The sequence below is a fragment of the Trachurus trachurus genome (assembly GCF_905171665.1).
Source record: "Trachurus trachurus genome assembly, chromosome: 3".
NCBI lineage: Eukaryota > Metazoa > Chordata > Actinopteri > Carangiformes > Carangidae > Trachurus > Trachurus trachurus.
Genome location: NC_139893.1, coordinates 18,956,103 through 18,975,649, shown reverse-complemented (window position 1 = coordinate 18,975,649; position 19,547 = coordinate 18,956,103). Strand labels below are relative to the sequence as shown.

Sequence of the window (19,547 nt, the reverse complement as noted above, 5' to 3'; positions counted from 1 at the left end):
TTGGGTTGGAGTAGATTAGAGTCGGTCATTTGTGTCACGTCTACATAAACATGATCACAGCCTTATTGTGAATATATGTCCTTCCTTTTACACAACACCATTCGAGGCATAAACTACACCCAGTTAAACATGGCACCCTGGTCATTCCACATCAGCCCCCTCTCTCTCTTCCTATATATTCCCTGCCATGTCCTTAAACCTGCTATAGCATCGACACCCTGCCACCCCATACTCCTCGCCATTCCCACAGCCTCTGTCGTCTCACATACCAATGGCGTCTCCGATACCCCCCCTCTTACTCCCCCTACATCCACCACCATCACTGTCCTCATTCCTCCCTCTGATAACTATTTAACACAAACACAGATGCAGTCAGGCGGATTTCCCCCTCCCCCCACTCTCTGCACCCTCACCCAAGCCATCCACAGATTCCACACTTACCTTCACAGAGGATGGAGACGTGGATGCTGTCCTTGCCTCAGCTGCTCCCCCTCTTAAAGGGCACACCTGCCTCTCTCGCTCGGTGGCTGTTTTCCGCTGAAATGATAGATGACAATAAGCCCATTAAAATAAGATATTAGGGAGAACGCGGAGCCACAGTCCCCCAATCCTACAGCAACTGCCTCTCGACGCTTGTAGTGTGTGTCTGCGAGCAAGCCAGCTGGTGTGTGTATATGTGTGTGAGCCTGTGTGTTTATCTATTGCAGATCTCTGCTCCTACTGCTGTCTTATATTTTGCCTGACAACACTGAGGGGTCTGAGCATGCTCACTGAGCCCAGTCAAGCTGGTCATGTGACCTGCAGCTGACTGCACTGCTGCTGAGAAATAAGAGGAAAAAATGGAGGAAAAAATGGCTCGGCTCCAGCTTGCATCTGCCTGTGTTTGTGTTTGTGTGAGTGTGTGTGTATGAGTGTGATTGCATAAGCCAATGTCTGTCAATGTGCACTCATGCTTTAAAGGCAGTGTCTAGTTGTATCTTTATGCTGTTGTCTAAATCCATTCAAAAAGAAAGAGAGAAATAAAAACCACAAATATGCTACATCTGTGCTTTACTTTTAGCAGCAGTTCATGCTGTATAAATGCAGATGAGCATGCAATCAGTATTTAAACTACATTTCAGTTAAAATTTATATATGTATAAAATTAATATAAAATTACTATTGAAAAATACTTTTATCTGTGGTACACTGATTCATTGTGTGCAAGTGTCAAACAAAGTCCTTAGGCATTTGAGCTAATCAGTCTTTAGCCTCATTATCTCGAGGTATCTATTTAAGAACTGACCTAAAGAATAGACAGATTAATGAACAGGTGTTAGGCCAACTGTCTATCTACAGGGGAACAGATGAAAATTTAGTCCAACTTTTGTTTGGAAACCGGACAAAGGACACTAAATAAATAGGGGGGATTTAGTCTGATATCATGCCATAGTTACATGTCTATGGACATTCTCATTCATCCAGGTCATCGTTCTTTTTGTCTAGCTAGTGCGGACTAGTGAGACTTGTTGCATACGAACTGATGAAGCCCCTTGGATAAGAGGTGAAACATCTTCCCAGACAAATACAAGTCCAGTTGCCTATGATTCAATTTGCCCAGAAAAAAAAGCCATAGTTACTTTTTCAACCAATATCATACAGTGGGCTATTTTTTTGTATTGGAATAGGTGTTCCACATCCACTTAAAGTGTAAATGTCCATAACTGTGCATATACTGTATGTATTTCTAGATGAACCTACGTAGACTGACGCAGAAATCCTTAAGATCACTTACAGTAGGTCATTTTCAATTCCCCTTACTCATTAGGCTACTAAAACTGCACCGTAGGTGAAACTCCCTGAACCTATCTTATTGGAGGATCGTAAAATGCAGTGAGAATTTCATAGAGTGAAGGAATTTTAAAACTACAATATCTTATTTGTGGAGGGAATTCTTGACTGTTAGCTCTCTTTTAAACATTAAGTTATGGCTGTCAACCAAGCTGATTGTGTAGGCCTAACTAACTTATTGTAGCAAATTCAAAATAATTCTCACTGTATAAATCTAATTTAGGAATGAGTTCACCCCACCCTTACCCACCCATTAGGACGTCCTATATCTCCTCATCTCTGAGATTTATCAGAGGATATTCCCACAGTGTCTTACTGTACCTCGTGGCCCAGGGGTTAGCAGCCGTTAATGCTGACTGACAGCCGGGGGCTTGGCCTGTTGTGGACAGGGTGACTGGACGGAAGATCTGTCCCTCACCTGGACAGGTGTGGCCATTGGCTTCAGGCACTGGAGTGGAGTGGATCCAGACAGAGGGTGCCAGCAACCAGTGAGGTAACAACATGGGCAGTGGAAGCAGCAGTGCTAACACCACCACAGCTGTAGACAGGTGAGTGCAAAATGGGAATCTGGGGAAAGGGGACATAGAAGTGTGTCAGTTTACTGTTGGCAATAGGGAGTACAGGGAAAATCAGTGAAAAACAATATTCCTAGTCCAAGGAGTGTCTTGGCCAGATTGATTTGTTAAACCCCTTCTGCAAATTGTACATGCTTAAATATGAATGTCACTGTGGTTCAGCTATCTCTTTCACAGAGCTGATTATCACAACAACACAAGGAATCATCCTGGGGAACATTCGTAACAGAGCTGTCGTCTGCTCTGGAGAAAACAAATATTACATATGTTGTGTTATTATCTGCCATTAATAACGTTATTTAGGACAGTGATGCCATTACACATGACATTAGCCTATCTGAAACAATGCAGTGGTATAGAGAACCTCAAACAAAATGTATTTCTCTTTTGTGTGGACACTGGAATTACCCTTACAAATATTGGCTGTGGACTTTAAATTTGTAATTTTTAAATATTAAGTTTAAAAAGAATATTAAATCAATTAAATATAGAAAATCATTTGTGAAGAACTTTCTCATATTTAGATTTTTTTTTTAAATATGTTTTTCCAATACTGAAAAACAAAAAACCGTTATATCATTTTTCGTCACTAGATGGAGGTATTGCCTCAGACACTGTGCAGTAGCAAGGTACCAGAATATGGAGGTGGCCCTCTTGATTCATCACTCAAGCATCCACTGCCCCGTGGTGAGCTGCCCATGCATTTGATGCAATTCAAAGTAACTGCCTGGTATTTGGTACCAGCTATGAGACCCGAACCGTAGGCTATTTCTGCCCGCCCGATGGACAAATTACCTTAACTTTTCCATGTTTCCGGTGTGAACATTTTGATATTTCGCACATCCACACGATAATGGGGCCGAAAATACAGAGGTAACACGCCACATTACTGATTCCAATCTGTCACGTAGGCTCATGAATATGCACAAGGAATTGAACGCCATGATAACCAAACTAGAACGTCTCTGGTTTTAGCAGGAAACCTCAGCGTGCTATCATCAGCAGTCACATGTCGAAACCCATGCTCTACTGATGTATTTACGCCCTCTGATTGGCTCCCTAACTTTACCCAATCACTCACACGTTCTCTCTACGTATCCTTCCGCTTCGTTTTCAGTTTTTACCATTTCCTGGCTTTCTATATGTTTCATACAATAAATAAAACCAATGTTTACATAGTTAGTGATGGAAATGGTTGATGTAAATATCTTGAAGTGGATGCTTCCTTTTTATTTCTCTATGTTTTCTCGGATGGATATGTCTCAGCATCCCTAGAAAGTAGTTCCGCAGCGTGAGGGACTAGGGAAGGGAGATCACCTTGAGGTTGTGACAGTGTACCAGCACTTCTATCGTCCCACGTTGAACAGCGAGGTAAGGTGGGTATCTGCAACAGAGGCTGCTGCTCCGGCGTTTTATCGATTCTCTGAAGTGCTCTGATAACTTGTATGACTCTTGCGTTGTCATTATTACTGCCTTAACCATTTTTGCCTTTTATAAAAAGTAGCTACCGGTACATCCTGCACGCTGGTAAGTCCGGGGATATATTGAGTCCGTTCACTGGTGGCTTGTATCCACTCTTTACTACTCAACTGTTTTATCGAAATCATGTTGTTAAAAAGCCATTACTACGCATACACTTTGCTAAGATGAGCCCTGTTCCGCTTTCTGTGTTAAACAACGTTATAAGTTTAAATTGCAGGTAATGGGTGAATGAACTGTGGGGATGTGTCCGTTCAGCTCTCTGTTTTACTAACGTATATCACGTTAAAGTTGATGTCGTGCTAGAAGATACAGTTTTTACATTTAAAATGATGCAACTAAATTGTGATGTGTGTAGTACTGGACGTTGAAGAAGAATCGCTTCCTGTTGCCTCCTGTTGTGGGTGTGGCTGCTATGTCCTCTTCGTCCTCCCATTGGCCAGGCTCCGTGATGCCTGTAGATCAGGAAAATGTGACGCAGGATGAGAACGTGATCTTTAGCGCATCGCCTCAGATACATTTCAACTGTGTAGTATAAAATGACATGCATACAATGTTTAATAGCAAATTGTGTTGTCATGATGTCATAATCCTCGTGAAACGAATTCACCCGAGTTAAAAAAAAACTGGACCGCATTAAATAAGAGCCTTGTCGTATAGGCTTCCTGCCATTCGCATTGGCACTGGCATCGTCATAGGTTAAATTCATCACGATCACCCTTCTATCCATCTTTACATCTTTACAACCTGAATCTCGGTATTTGTGCAGTAAAATGTCATATAATTTGATGTGTGTGTGTGTGCGTGTATTCCCTCAGCAGCGTCACTGCAGTGGCTTGCTGCAGTGGTCGGCTGCTGTAACAGACCTTGTTGATACTAGATAGCAAGAAGCAAGGCAGGGCTCACTCTGCTTTTCTTGGTTTGCAAGTTTTATTGATTTTTTATCTCTATGTTCCGCCCTATGTATTTTGAGTACAATGCCATGTTTGTTTGACTGTTCTTAAAACAGCCGAAAGATGATGATGAGGTGACCTAGCAAGGCCTTGTCTGAAGGTGCATGTGAAATGTGATAATCTCATATATCCTGGGGCCTGTAGCATTGCCTGTTTTAGTATGATGTAAGAAATAATTGTTTTGTGATTCACAGATTTATGGAGACATTGTCAGTGCTATGTCCGTCTCACGCCAAAGGCCCTGTTGTCAAAATAGAGTCCTAATCCCAGCAGGCCAGCCGGGTCAAATGACAAGGAATTATGTTCAAGCCATGAGCTCAAAAAGGGAAGTGGACAGTGTCTGCCTGCTAATTAAATTTAGTCTGTTGGCTAAGAGGGATCTTTTTCAATGATCGAAAGTCTCAGTGTTGTAATAAATGATTCCCCATGTCGCAGGAGAATCTCATTTACTTAACAAATTCCATTTAAAACCTGCGTCGGTAAAGTTTATCTGAAAGTTCCAACTCTCCTAGAGCTCTTTTACCCACTCAAATGAACTGCTGGTGACATAGACACAAGTTTGAACTGAAATTGTGATTTTTTTCTGTCACTGTTACTCTGCTGGTTAATTGATGGCAAATGTGTGCTGTACTGTAATTTCCCATTGTGGCTTTAAGTGTCCTTGACCTGCTGTTGAAGTACAGTATGATAGTTCAAATGCAGCAGAGCCAGTGGTCATTGCAGTGCAAGAGGCCCTTTCCAGCTGGCACCACTCCCATGCAGCCTGTCACCAGTGTATACTGTAACTGCATAATAAATGACTAATACTTTGTCGAGTCACGGGTTTGAAAAACTACTAATTATGGGTATTCCTTTGCCCTAGACTTTACACTGCATTTACAGAGATCCATGCACTCATGCATCCATGTTTGATATCAGGTGATTGGATAAAATTATTTTTATGTGTATTCATAATACACTAAATAGGCCTGTATCATTGATCTCATGCGGTAGGTTTGTGTTGTAGTTTGCAGGCCTAGTTTACAGGCCCACATAGTGTAAGCACCATTGTAGATTCCGACTCTCTGAGTATTGAATTTCTACAAACAGACTCTGCATGCTGTGTGTTATTATTAGTCAAGACTCTGTTTTTAGGCTCGGGGAGCTGCATGACCTACAGTGGTGGTGGTGGTAATATCGGTGTGACACTTCTCCGGTGTGTCGTCGTTGAAGTCTCAATGTATGTCCGTTGGATCAGGTCATGGCGATTGCCCGGTCACAGCAGGCACTCTCCGTGTCCTTTATCCTCATTGAAAGGATTTACTCTTGAGCTCCTAAACGTGTCGTACGTATGCATGCGCAGTGCAGCAGTCAGTTCTGCTTGGACTGCTGTTTCAGGAAGAAGTTTTCTCAGTGGCATTTCAAGTTTCAACAGGCTGGGACTTCTGTGGAGATCATTGGTAGTAACGTGCAGGGTTGTCCCCAGAAGGAACAGGAAACTCTACTGGTGGTATGTAGTGCAACCTGTAACTGGTGCTTTGATTGTGTGAGTGTGTCTGATTGAAACCACAGGCTGTGAGCCATGCTGCATGTGCCCACTGTTACGTCATATCTATAAGGGATGATAGTAAATGTCATGTCACCCTGACACCAATGCTACTGTGTGTGCTAATGATTGCCCAGATATCATTCCTAGATAAAAAAGAAGGCAGTTGTCCTAGAAAGAGGAGATGGTACAGAATGAGAATATGTTACCATAAGAGAGTATGTTACAGGTAGATGTGTTGTGAAGGGATTGGAGGGGATTATTAGCAGCCAGCTCTAAAGCTAAAGCTGCATCTGTGTCACGGTTACAGTGGCTGCTGTTGGCCTGTGGTGGCTGACCAGGGGTTAGGCACGCTATATGTCTGTCAGTGGGCCATCATGGCGGACAGTCGTACCCATACAGTCAGGAGCAGGTAGACCGGATCAGAATGGTGAAGATATGAATGCACTCAGAAAAGGTCTCCGCCTTGGAGATATCTCTTTCTTCCTGTGATGTTGCCTGTGACTTTACCTTGCCTCACCCAAAGATATAAGAAGTATCTCAGGATTGCAGAAGAATGGCATTAAACTGAAAACATTACAGGTTATAACTTGTTTGCTAAGCTCGACTGGAAACACATGGAAGCTATGATTTAAGTGGAAAAGAGGTATTTACCAGGCACATCAGAAGTTACATACATACATACATACATATTTACATGTCAGCATTTTGTAGCACTGGAATCCGAAGCCAGCTTTGTTATAGACAAACGTGACCTACTAATATGCAACTATTGTTTGCCTAGTTGCTTGTGGAGAGCTGCCTGAAATGTAATCTTGGCCTTTCCCTCAGAGCCAAGTGTGCATCCCCTTTGAGTTTTGCAATTGCAACCGTCAGTATTGCATTGTCTTAGAATTACATTAAACCTTGATGTTGGTGATATCTGTGTCTTGCTTGAGTAGCAGGCTAGAACAGATATTTTACTAAAATTCTGAATTCAATAGGTGAAGATAGTCTATTTAGATAAATTGTTTAGTCAAATACCCTTTATTACTAGCGCTACAAGTGGTTGGTTTTTTATGATATGCAACTACAGGGTAACAGCATTATTTTACTCACATTTGAGAGGCTTCATCCAGCAACTGAAAAACACTTTGAATCATTATTTAACTATTGCCATCATTGGGTGTTTTTTTTTTTTTACATCAGCAGTGTGCTAGATCTTGGAATGATCCACTTTTTGTTTTTAGCTACTGGTATTTATATATTGCAAATAAATGTAGCATACACAATTTAAATTCAGTTATTTTTCTTTAAAATGTCCTTAAATGAAAAAAACAAGAAATCATTAAAAAAAGACACACACAGCATGCTCAAGTCACTGTCAGTATGTCAGATTCTTTTCTCCCCTCTGCAGTCTTTCTCAATGGTTCAGCCCACTCGTGTGTCTGCCCCCTAGTCTTGTCATGGTTGTGTTGCTCTAGTGGGGATGTGATGGTGCTCACGTACAGCTCTGGTCTGGCACTGGTCTGCCCCATTGAGTCAGATGTTACATCATTACTCAGTGGCTCCTTTTGGTGTCGTGGCACTGCCTGGAATCCCCCACCACTATGCGTTTGTAGGTAGGATGTGAGTAAGAGGACATAAGATCATGAGTATTGGTATTGAATGCAACACATTTTCCTCTGACCAACCAGGACTACATGGTCTATTAAGATGGAAATGCAGAACCAATCTTTCAACTTAAAAAAAAAAGATTATTTATGGTAACTTACATAACATGTCCATCACTTTACATGGCAGACACCTCAGCTAGGTCCTGCTGTGTATATTATTCCATGTTTAAATTGAAACCACCAGGTATCAGAAAAAGGATAAGATGATTAACTTGTGGCCTCGAAGAGACAATTATTTGTCAACCTGTTGCTCCTGTTATGAAGCAACCAGTGAGAGTATTTTTGTTGAAGTCCACTTCAATGAATAATTGAAACAGAGGGAAACTAATCTCTCCACTGGATGCTTTAGATGCCCTTAGTTTGCACTTGACAGAGAACTGTAATATTCTTAAGGTAATTGAGTAAGATTTTTAGGGGTATTATCTTCTTTTAATCACTTTGACATTGTTTATACTTCCCTTAGTAATTTTGATAATGTATTCATTATTGGAAAACACTTCCTTTGGTTGTTTTGGAAGGAGTCCTTGACATTACTTTGCTTACTATTCTTAATGGGAAATGCTGGTAATGTGCACACATCAACCTCTACATCGGTACAGGTGCACGATCTGCTTATTACAATGGAAATATGTAGCTGCTCACTTTCTTGTTCTTGGTCACAGTTTCTGTATGAATTTTAAATTTGGCATGTTTTTGTCCCCAATTTTCTGTTTGAATCACGCACATTTCTACTACGACTGCCATATCGCCAGACTGATTGTTCAGTCATGCATCTCCTCCTCCTAAGTCTGTGGTTTGGTTATGAAACAAAGCAACCAGAGCCGTAGTAGAATCAGTAATCCCCCTCTTCGTAGAGAGGCAGTGCTACACCTTGCTCAAATACACAATGTTGGCAGTTTGCTGAAACATGTCTGGATGACATGTTTTTGTTTGTACAAAATGGGGAAAAGGAAATTCCATGGGCAAAGCACACATTCATCAATGCTGTGCACTCATCACACTATTCAGTCAGTTATTGGTGCACAGATTGCTGTCATGTTCAGTGCGCTGTATTTTTTCACTTGGCAATTCCAGCCCCGAAGTGTTGTTGCCGTGGATGACTCAGGGAGAGGTGGGTGTGGGGACAGGATGTACAACACAGTGTAGCAGCTCAATGAAGTGCACCACTCTGAGGAATTAGCTTTTGCCTGCTCCGTTATGTATCAAACTACTGTGTGAATGTCTGACACCTGCCTGGAAGGGCTGGTGTGGTTTTCACAATTGTCACAAGTATACATGTGTTATCTGTATAAACTACTGGTTGTGTAAGCCTACCTACAAGACAAATAGTCATATAACTCAACAAAAGCAGTCCCTCACAATGACCTACTATTTACATAGACTTGCAGTGGTTATTTCATAAGCCTTTGTGGCTTGGATAAGTTTAAACTCCCAGCTTGACTGCACTTAGATGTTGGAAAGCAATATAATTCATTAATTGATTCCCACATAGAGATTCACTTCACTACCACAAGGTCAGGATAGGTATACAGTAGTACTATGTTGCTAAGGAAACACAGCAGGGCAGATACCCTATATAACCCTGAGTCACATCAATGCAGCCACAGTGCGAACTTTAATCCTCCTGCTGGCCAAAGGCAATTAAGTTTTGACTCTTCATGCCACCTGATGTATCTAACTGTCTGCTGTCCAAAGGTCCTTCTCTATTTGAAAAGGCAGTTTCAGTTTATAAACTTTAAAAGCGGCTGATTTGGGGATCTAACAGTATTTAATGGAAGAAATCTGTTGATTACCTTCACTCTGTCCACTAAAATACCTTCATTTTCTTGTAGGACTTCTCAAGCTACACCAGTGATTGCAATGCCTCAGCAAAAATCAGACATGGGCTCTGCCTTCATCCAGACGCAGCAGCTCAACGCTGCCATGGCCGACACCTTCTTGGAACACATGTGCCTGCTGGACATCGACTCTGTGCCCACCACTGCACGCAACACTGGCATCATCTGCACCATTGGTTGGTCTACATTGTTGGTCTGCATGCTTAAAGACGAGAAACCACAATGAAACATAACTTTCACAAAACGATAGAAAATGTTTTAAACTGAAGGAATTACAGAGGAGAGTTTATTTATACTGCAAAAGGTTACTTGCCTGCTTAATTGTTCAGGCATATGTTTTGTTTAGATGTTATTGCAATTGAGGTATGAATGATGAATGTAGCTTAATTTTCAGTAAAAATTAAATGGTATCAAAATGTAAATCCTTCCCTTCCCTTGACTGCCTACAGGACCAGCCTCTCGCTCTGTGGATATGCTGAAGGAGATGATCAAGTCTGGAATGAACATTGCTCGCTTGAACTTCTCACATGGCTCACATGAGGTGGGTCTTTCACCATCTCTTCCTCAGTGTAAATGAGTTTGGCAGGTACAGTCAGCATCAGCAAGTCTGTTAAAAGTCACGTTTAACCTGCCCTGATAATATCCATCAAACATAGTTCTGTGCTTTATCACAGAATACCGTTGCTGGTTTGTGGAAATCTTTACCGTCTCTTAATATTTACTTTATTTATTACCACACAGGTTTTGTAACCCTTCTCACATAGCTCAAGGCAAGCACGTAACTCATTATGAGCTGCAATCAGCTTGGCACTTTAGGAAAGACTTGGCCAGCCAGCGTGAAAGAAAAAATAGTAATTGTTAACTTATTTAATATTGAGAATTTGGGCCAAATAACCATCAAATGTGATGGAGCCTTACTGAGTCTGTGCCCCTCAATGTCATATGATCTCTTAGTTATACTAGCTGCAAACCTCACCTGAAAGTTCCCAGGTGGATCAAAAACAGAGACTCACTGGCTGATTGTCAGCAGTTTGTACACAGTATTCCAGTAGGCATGTCAACTCAGGTTAGATGAACCCATAACCTGACCTTGTTCCAAGGCTTCTGCAGGGTGGAAGCTATCATGTATCCAAGTCACACCAGTCAAACCAGTTTTAATTGTTAACAGTATCTCTGTATTGTTTCATAATTTGGAAATGAGACAAAATTAAAAATCACAGCAGAAGCATATATGGACAGTTTGTGTATATAAAAACTGATTCCATCACAAACTTAGCAGAAAAATAATTCTGTTTGATTATGGTTTGTGTGGGTGTACATGTTTTAACAAGATAAAAGGTCTGTATAGATTCAAAGAAACAGCAAAAGAAACCAGGCCTATGTGCCTTCGGGTACTATAAATACGTCATCTGTAGCTTCCTGCCCTGCCTTTATCTCCTCAGCAGGCAGCACGCCTAGATTCTGAAGGTGTGTGTCTGTGTTTACACAAACCCTCACCAAGGTCAGACAACTTCCAGCCAAAGTGACGAACGGGAAGTAGATTATTTTGCAAATCCAGTAAGACCCATCTCATAAACCAACAGTAATAATACTGATAGAGAAGATAACTGAATCCATAAAATGGATTCACTTTCGCTTTGGTTTAATTGAACATTATAAACCTATGGACTCAGATCTGTACACATATGTACAGTAAATTGTCACTCGCCCTAAATATAGCATTGGTCATAAAGACTTAACTTTCTGCTTTACCTCCATTTTAAAACTTCTGCATCACACTGGGGGCAGCCAAGACCCCAACCATATATTTATTTTTGGCTGGACTTATATTTTAACTTTTTGAACCAACATTTCTAAAATATTGTATTAGAGTCCATGTAGCCTTAGTGGTGGTCTATGTGACGTTGTGACGTTGTGACCATCCAGGTTTTCTTCTTGTCATTGTGCTGTGAGTATAGTGTTTCTCAGTGTGTTGCCAATGTGAAAGGCAGCCAACGTGATTACCTGCCACTTAAGTTATTACTGAAAGCTCTGTTTGCCCAGGTGGGCAGCATGAGCCATGTGCAGCAGACATCTGTCTTCAAAGCCACAAACATCCTACTGTGTGTTCATTAGCTTGCACTAATGGGGGAAAGATGACTGACTGCATCACTAGTATAGCAGTACTGCATTTCTTTGAAGTTCTTCAGAAGTTCCCACAGTATTCCCAGGTCAAATGTGCACCCGCTTTCATTGTTTCGCTAATTATTTTCAATGGAATTTGTCAGACTCTGTTTATGGTGTAAACAGTATCAGACAATGAGTAATGATTGTATGCAAGTCTCTTTAAACTTCCATCTTTCATAACTGGGACAAGATTTAAATTGTTCAGTTTTCATTGTGTCTTTCATTCACCACCAAATCCACAGTGGAATTTCTTCCTGAACTGAACTTCCTCAACTTCCTCAACTGACAACCTCATAATAAACACTGCAGGCAGTAGACATTACAGTCCTTGCAGGTGGCGTTTCAGGTTTCATCATAACAATGTGTGACATGAGTTCAAGGACACACACAGCTACAAGGACTCCTACCTCTGATGATTAGTATATTGCTTCTCTCTGTAATACTGTATGCTATGCAATGTATTACGTCTAACTTAATGGCAGAATTGAATTACTCTTAATTTGCAAGATATTTCAATTTAAAGGCTCTCAGTTATTCTGCTTGGTGACAATGACCTTTTATCATCCGGGTGGAGGGTGCAAGAATGTGACCCCTAGTGATGCTGACATTATGATGACCATGTGAGTTGTCAGACGCACTTTTGGCATAAAGGTTAGAAAGGGCATCAAAAGACAAACAAAACTTAGTAACACTTGAAAATGTGTCAGTGCCAAACTATGATTTCCTCTTCTTCCGATTTGTGTGCCAGGGGGAAAGGATTGAATAAAGGAGTTTGGAGGTCACAAATGTGTCAATATTACTGTCTTTTTACTCTGAATATATTTTAAATATGCCACACTGTTTATCATTTCTGCAGTACCATTCAGAGACCATCAAGAATATTCGTGAAGCATGTGAGAGCTTCGAGCCTGGCAGCATCCAGTACAGGCCCATCGGCATTGCCCTGGACACCAAGGGCCCAGAGATCAGGACCGGCCTCATCAAGGGAGTGAGTTTAGCATCACTTGTTCTCACTCTTTACACAAATACAGTACTCTTTATAACGAATGCAGTAGCTGTTGTTGATAATAGAACATTTTGCATGAAAATAAAACAATTTCTATCAATAATGTGACAGAGTGGCACAGCTGAGGTGGAGCTGCAGAAGGGCAACATGATCAAGATCACTTTGGACGATGCCCACCAGGAAAACTGCAGTGATGAGGTCCTCTGGCTTGACTATAAGAACATTACCAAAGTGGTGGAAATTGGCAGCAACATCTACATCGATGACGGCCTCATCTCCCTGCAGGTTAAGGAGATTGGTGAGTGGAGGCAAACACATACAGTAAATCTCTTGTGATCCAGTAGGTTTACAAAGCACTGCCGTCTTTTAACCTCCTCTATATTATAATTTTTTTTTCTAGGCTCTGATTTCCTCATGTGTGAGATTGAGAACGGTGGCACCCTGGGCAGTAAGAAGGGAGTGAACCTCCCTGGTGCTGCGGTCGACCTGCCTGCTGTTTCAGACAAGGACGTCAAAGATCTGACCTTTGGTGTGGAGCATGGAGTCGACATGGTCTTCGCTTCCTTCATCCGCAAAGCAGCTGATGTGCACGCTGTCAGAGCAGTGCTGGGAGAGAAAGGCAAAGACATCAAGATCATCAGTAAGCTGGAGAACCATGAGGGTGTGCGCAGGTATGTGTATATGTGTACATGGATCATGTTATATTTGTGCTGTGTTGTTTGTGCTGCCCACCAAATCAAGACAAAAATAGTCTATGTATGTTACTTCTTGTGGTTATGAAGGCAAAAGTTCCATGTGGTCTTAAAATTCTGTCTGGTCCGCAGATTTGACGAGATCATGGAGGCCAGTGACGGCATCATGGTCGCCCGTGGTGACTTGGGTATTGAGATCCCCACAGAAAAGGTCTTCCTTGCCCAAAAGATGATGATTGGTCGCTGCAACAGAGCTGGCAAGCCAATCACATGCGCCACTCAGGTCAGAAAACAACAGGATGTACTGGAAATACTATTGCTGTATTTTGTAGGCTGTACTTTCCCCAGTTGGTAAAGTTTTACCAAAAAAAACAACAAAAGAACAGGCTATCTCAGTGTCATTTTTGTAAAAAATACTATAAACATTAATTTTGTTTGCACCACTCAGAGTTTGATATGTATTCATCATCTTCTGAACCCCTCACATTATCACCATTCAGATGTTGGAGAGCATGATCAAGAAGCCCAGGCCAACCCGTGCTGAGGGCAGCGACGTAGCCAACGCTGTGTTGGATGGAGCCGACTGCATCATGCTGAGCGGTGAGACCGCCAAAGGAGACTACCCTCTGGAGGCAGTGCGCACACAGCACATGGTGAGTTAATGCATTAAATAAAATGGTGGTAAACAATGGGGAAAAGCACATAGTTGTATAGCTGTAAAGACCTCTTGATTGAAAAAATCTTCTGGGAGGTGGCACTTTCTCATTTCCTGATTTTTGTGTTCCTCTGAACACATCTTTTACTTATCATTCAGTTGCTCAATGGCACAGCTTCTTCTTTCCACTTGGCCCAACAGCTGCTAAATTTACTGTCAGTGGCAGTGTTAGGCCAACTGGAAGTGCTTATCATTTATTCATTTATCCATCCACCTATTTCCAGTTTCACTTGCATTTAGGATATCTATTAAATAATTAATCATCAATTAATCACCATTAAGTGTGATCATTTAAAAATAAACACATTAATAGTGCAACCTTATCTGTGCTTCCCCAAAGTCATTTACATTCAATGTGGATAACTGAACCAGTGTTTTTCAATACAAGTAGTTACCTTTATGACAAGTGGGGGCATTTGAGTCCAAAATACCTGTCACCTGCACCTCCTTATCTAACACATTCACCGTGGCTGCTCTTCTGTTCCTTTCCTTGATCTGCTCTCGTCTCCCCCAAACTGATATACCTCAACAAGGATTTAACAGTGCTCATAGAGAATGACTTCACTTTGAAGTTTTGCTTTGTATTTTTCAAACAGGGAAAGACACAAATAAAGCACGTTATACAAGTGTTAACCATTCTTCATGAATTCCTGCATCAAATTCAATTATTATGGATGGATAGTGCAGCTAATGCTGTCTTGCATACCTTTTGTTGTTTAGGCCTTTCTTGGCTAACCTCCACTGTCCTTGGCTATGCTCTGTTGTTTGCACTGCTATGCAGACCCAGGAGTGACTCAGCAGTCCTACAGCTGCTGCCTCTGGGCTCACTGGCCCTATACTGAAGTTGCATGGAGAGCTTCACAATCCATAGTAAAGCACAGCTTCTATTGACCTAAAACCAGACATTTACAGGGCTATATAAAATATCCAAAACAATGACTTGCTCTGTTTCTAAGCCATTTTCTGTCATGTTTTGTCTTTTTCTCATCTTTCTAAGTCTTACACGTTTTGTGTCCTCCTCACTGTTATAACATTCGCTTCACCTCTGTGTACAGTGTGTCACATCTCAACTCCCAGCATATTTTTGAACTCCCAGTTAACACAAGTTGGCTTGTTAATACTAGTGAAGTAATTAATATGGGGTTCTATTTTAGCTTTGATTATCTTTATATCTTTTTTTTTTTTTTTCATCTTATGGTTATGATGAGTAGTTTATTTCAATAGGTCATTTTAACAGTGCAGTTGCTTTGGCCCCTGTTTGCATTGTAATATTATACGTCTAATATTTTCTTAATGGTTGTGGTAAAGTCTGGACTCTGGATATGTTTTAATGTTGATGTCTCCCTGTCCCCCCCCCCCCCCCCCCCCCCCACTAACTGTGTGTGCACCATTACTCTTCAATGTCTATCCTTTCCTTTTCCTCTGTCCCTTTATCTTATGTTCTTCTTGTGTCTCTGACATTGTCTCTCTCTGTTTTCCATGTTCCTATCCTTTTTCCTTCATCCACTTTCTCATTTTACACCTGTTTGCCTGGTGTGGGAATGCCTTTGCTCGATGCTCACTTGTGCCAGATCGCTCGTGAAGCCGAGGCAGCCATGTTCCACCGGCAGGTGTTTGAGGACCTGCGCCGTTCCACACCACACTGCAAAGACCCTGCTGAAGCTATTGCAATCGGCGCCGTTGAGGCTTCCTTTAAGAGCTTAGCCTCTGCAATGATTGTGCTCACAGGCTCCGGAAGGTAGGCAGGTTATCTGGCCCTGGCAGGTCGCAGACGACACGAACCACTGTTAAAAGACTCAGAGAGGGAGAGTAGGGCCAGACAGGGACTGAATGAGGAAGTAACTGGGAGAGCCTGGCAAACATGTTGGGCAGACAGCTGGTTGGTTTTAACCTATGTGAACATAATTAAAGAGCAAAATGCTGGTGTTACATGGTAGATATTCATGTGTTGGCTAACCTTTCACTGACGCTCTATTGGCCACTCAAAGGGACCATTAGGCCATCATGTCCCCAACAACTAAATCAGGAGTCTAGCTCAGCATTTGCCAGTCACTCCCAGTGGTGTGAATGACTCGGTGTGCTGTATTGATGGCGTGCGTGACTGAGAGTAACCCCCCCGCCCTTCCCTCGCCGTCCTTCGGCGCTCAGATAGCACGGGAGGCCGAGGCGGCCACCTTCCACAGGCAGCTGTTCGAGGAGCTGAGGAGACACTCTCAACTGACCAGAGACCCGTCAGAGGCTGTGGCTGTCGGAGCTGTCGAGTCTTCCTTCAAATGCTGCGCTAGTGCCATCATTGTTCTCACTAAGACCGGGAGGTAAGAAAGAGAAGGATAGAGGTGAAATGAACCTGATCCTGAAGGTAAGGTGTTGCCAAACTGTCCTGAGTCTCCCTCAAGCACCTAATGTGCTCTAACAAATCCCTTCTCCTTCAGTTTTGTGTGTATGTGTGTGTATGTGCTGTTACGTGGGGTGGGTGGAGACAGCAGCAGAGATCAAGATTGAGAGTGGGGGGTTGTCAGTAGCCCAGTCCCAATTTCAACCTTATACAAACTTGACAGCAGCTGGTGTGACTGCACCCTCCTCAATGTTTCAAGAGAAGTGGGACAACATTTATCATTTTAGTACAATTCTCATCTTTGTCCTGCCAAAGGCATTTAATGAAAGTGACTGGTACATATATATCAAATGCTATCAGAAGATTATTGGAAACCATTGGTGACTAGCTGCCAAATTAAGCAGAAAGAAACCTGCACACAGAATTTTTCAACTGACATTGTGAGAGAGCTGCGATTTCAACATCAGTGTCATAAATTGTGGGTAGTTCCTCTAAAGTAAGTGAAGCACTTTAAACTTCACAACAGTTGATTTAACAGTGGGGAAGTTCTGAGCTTACAGAGTTTGCAACTGGAGAGTGAACATTTGGACTGGGTCACTGACGTCTGGTGTTATATCACATTTTGATTTTGTTGCCCCTAATAGGGCAGGACAACTCAATATCTTTATTTATGGGCTGGGAAGTTTTTTAATCACATTGCGTAAATTTACATGTATGAGACCAAACTGCTTATATGCTAAGGATGCTAAAACACGTTATTACTCCCAAGTTTTAATAGAAATGTTCATTCATTTTCATATTCTCCCTGTGAATTAATATCTGTAAAAATAATTCAGCATGCTGACATGGTGACTAAAACTCTATTCTGTCCACACCAGCATGGTTTAGGCATGGCTTAGTGTTTTAGCAGTGTCTGCCGCCATGCCACTCTGTAATTATGATAATGATTAGGTGTATGGTTCTTGCAATTAGCTTTAAGGATATAAATATTAAAACTCAAGCACTTCATTCACATTTTGTCTATATTTGTGCGTATGTGCAGGTCCGCCCACCTGATCTCCAGGTACAGGCCCCGTGCCCCCATCCTCGCTGTGACCCGTAACACCCAGACTGCCCGTCAAGCTCACCTGTACCGTGGCATCTTCCCTGTCCTCTACACCAAGCCTGCCAACGACGTGTGGGCAGAGGACGTCGACATGCGTGTCAACTTTGCCATGGATATGGGTAAGACTTGATGTGCTAACTTTCATTGTCATTGCAAAAATGCACGTCAATATGTTCCCCTGCACTTTGATATGACTACTTGTTAGAATTCCAGTGTAAGAACAGAATTAATGTCATTGTTGTGCTGAACAGCCCCTAATACATTAAATAACTTTGGCTAAATGTTATAATGTTTTAATTTTCTAGGCAAAGCCCGTGGCTTCTTCAAAGAGGGAGATGTGGTCATCGTCTTGACCGGCTGGCGTCCAGGCTCTGGTTACACTAACACTATGCGTGTGGTTCTGGTGGCCTGAGCAGCCTGAACAGGGTTGCTCCGCTTTCTCCCTCACCCTTCATCTATCTTTCATAGCTCTCCACCCCACACTCCACTCCAGCTGACAGCCCTTCACATCCAACGTCCAGGATCACAGATTCCACCCCTGAACAATTTATGGTTCAGGCTGTGATGGAAAAAAAAAATAGAGTATAGCCTTCTGTACAATTCCACTTTATGTCTCCATTCCATTTGTCGATTCTCTCTATAAAACCAGTCTTCAGGGCCTCAGATGATTACACCCTAAACCAGAAACTGCTGTATTTATTCACTCAAACATTTGTATTGTTATAAGTGAGTGTAAGAGTGAATGCATCCTGGTTTTGTGTGCATGCGCATACTGGTTCTTGTTTAGGTGGGGTCGGTGATGGGGCAGACTGATCTCAGCAGAGCACCTTGACTACTGTAATAGTCTAACCGCACTCCTTCGCCGATTAAAAGAACAAACTTGTGGTGTCCTAAATCAAAGGGCTCCCCCTACAGCACAGCCTTGGCTTCACCACTCCACCGAAACAAACCCGAGTAGTGCTGTCTGTACGAAGTGTCCTCTCTTAAATGCCGGCTTTCACTGTATTTAAGTGTATCTGTAAGTGTTGCACTCCTAATCTACTCCAGACAATGTTACATTCTCTACTATACTTGACTTTTGTGAATGGTAAAGTTTTGTTGTGGGACATCCAATACTACATATATTTTCTCTGAATATAGAGAAATGTTAGTTTTGGATGTCCTATCCAGAGATGTTTGAGCTAGTTACTGTATTTGTATTATTAGATGTGTCATAAAGCCTTTACATTTCTTTGAATTTATGTCATATCTAAGTTCGCACTTATGAATCATGTGGTTCACTAAAGTTGACTGATATGAATGAGCACTTTTAGTTTTTTTTTCACTGATATAGGGATAATGCCATGTCCTTGTCAGTCCCAGTGGGTGATAGGTAGAACCCCTTCGCTAATCTATCTCCCCTTACTCCAGTGACCCACTGTAGCTGTCTTCATGTGTCTGATGTACTTTTTGATTGTAATGCTAGAGTGTCAGAACTAACTAAATGTAAAGGGGTATTATAGTGTTTAGCTGGTGTACTGAGCTGTCCTACAAGACTGGATTTCCATCAATAAAAGAGATGAGCACCTATCTAAACTTGCAAGTGTTTTATTTTACAAATGACTCATCACAAATTGAGCACTGCAGTAAATTTACATTAAGATACAGTATAGAATTCAGAAAAACCATAAAGA

The 19,547-nt window shown here is 41.9% G+C and overlaps 1 protein-coding gene across 4 annotated transcripts; it reads left to right on the top strand.

Annotated features, from left to right (window-relative positions):
• Nucleotides 1-3,575: 3,575 nt before the first annotated feature.
• pkma (pyruvate kinase M1/2a) lies at nt 3,576-19,443 on the top strand. 4 transcript variants are annotated; one of them, XM_083969246.1, is made up of 11 exons: nt 3,576-3,781; nt 9,850-10,031; nt 10,305-10,396; nt 12,878-13,009; nt 13,139-13,325; nt 13,428-13,698; nt 13,852-14,002; nt 14,220-14,372; nt 16,006-16,172; nt 17,812-17,993; nt 18,180-19,443. In XM_083969246.1, exons 2-11 carry the CDS (start codon nt 9,878-9,880, stop codon nt 18,284-18,286), a joined length of 1,596 nt encoding a protein of 531 aa, XP_083825372.1. In that variant the 5' UTR covers nt 3,576-3,781; nt 9,850-9,877; the 3' UTR covers nt 18,287-19,443. The 4 variants fall into 4 exon arrangements, with proteins under 4 accessions (XP_083825372.1, XP_083825373.1, XP_083825371.1 ...); XM_083969247.1 differs by having other exon boundaries at nt 3,744-3,776; XM_083969245.1 differs by lacking the exons at nt 3,576-3,781; nt 16,006-16,172 and adding exons at nt 6,010-6,326; nt 16,583-16,749.
• The last annotated feature ends 104 nt before the right edge of the window (nt 19,444-19,547 follow it).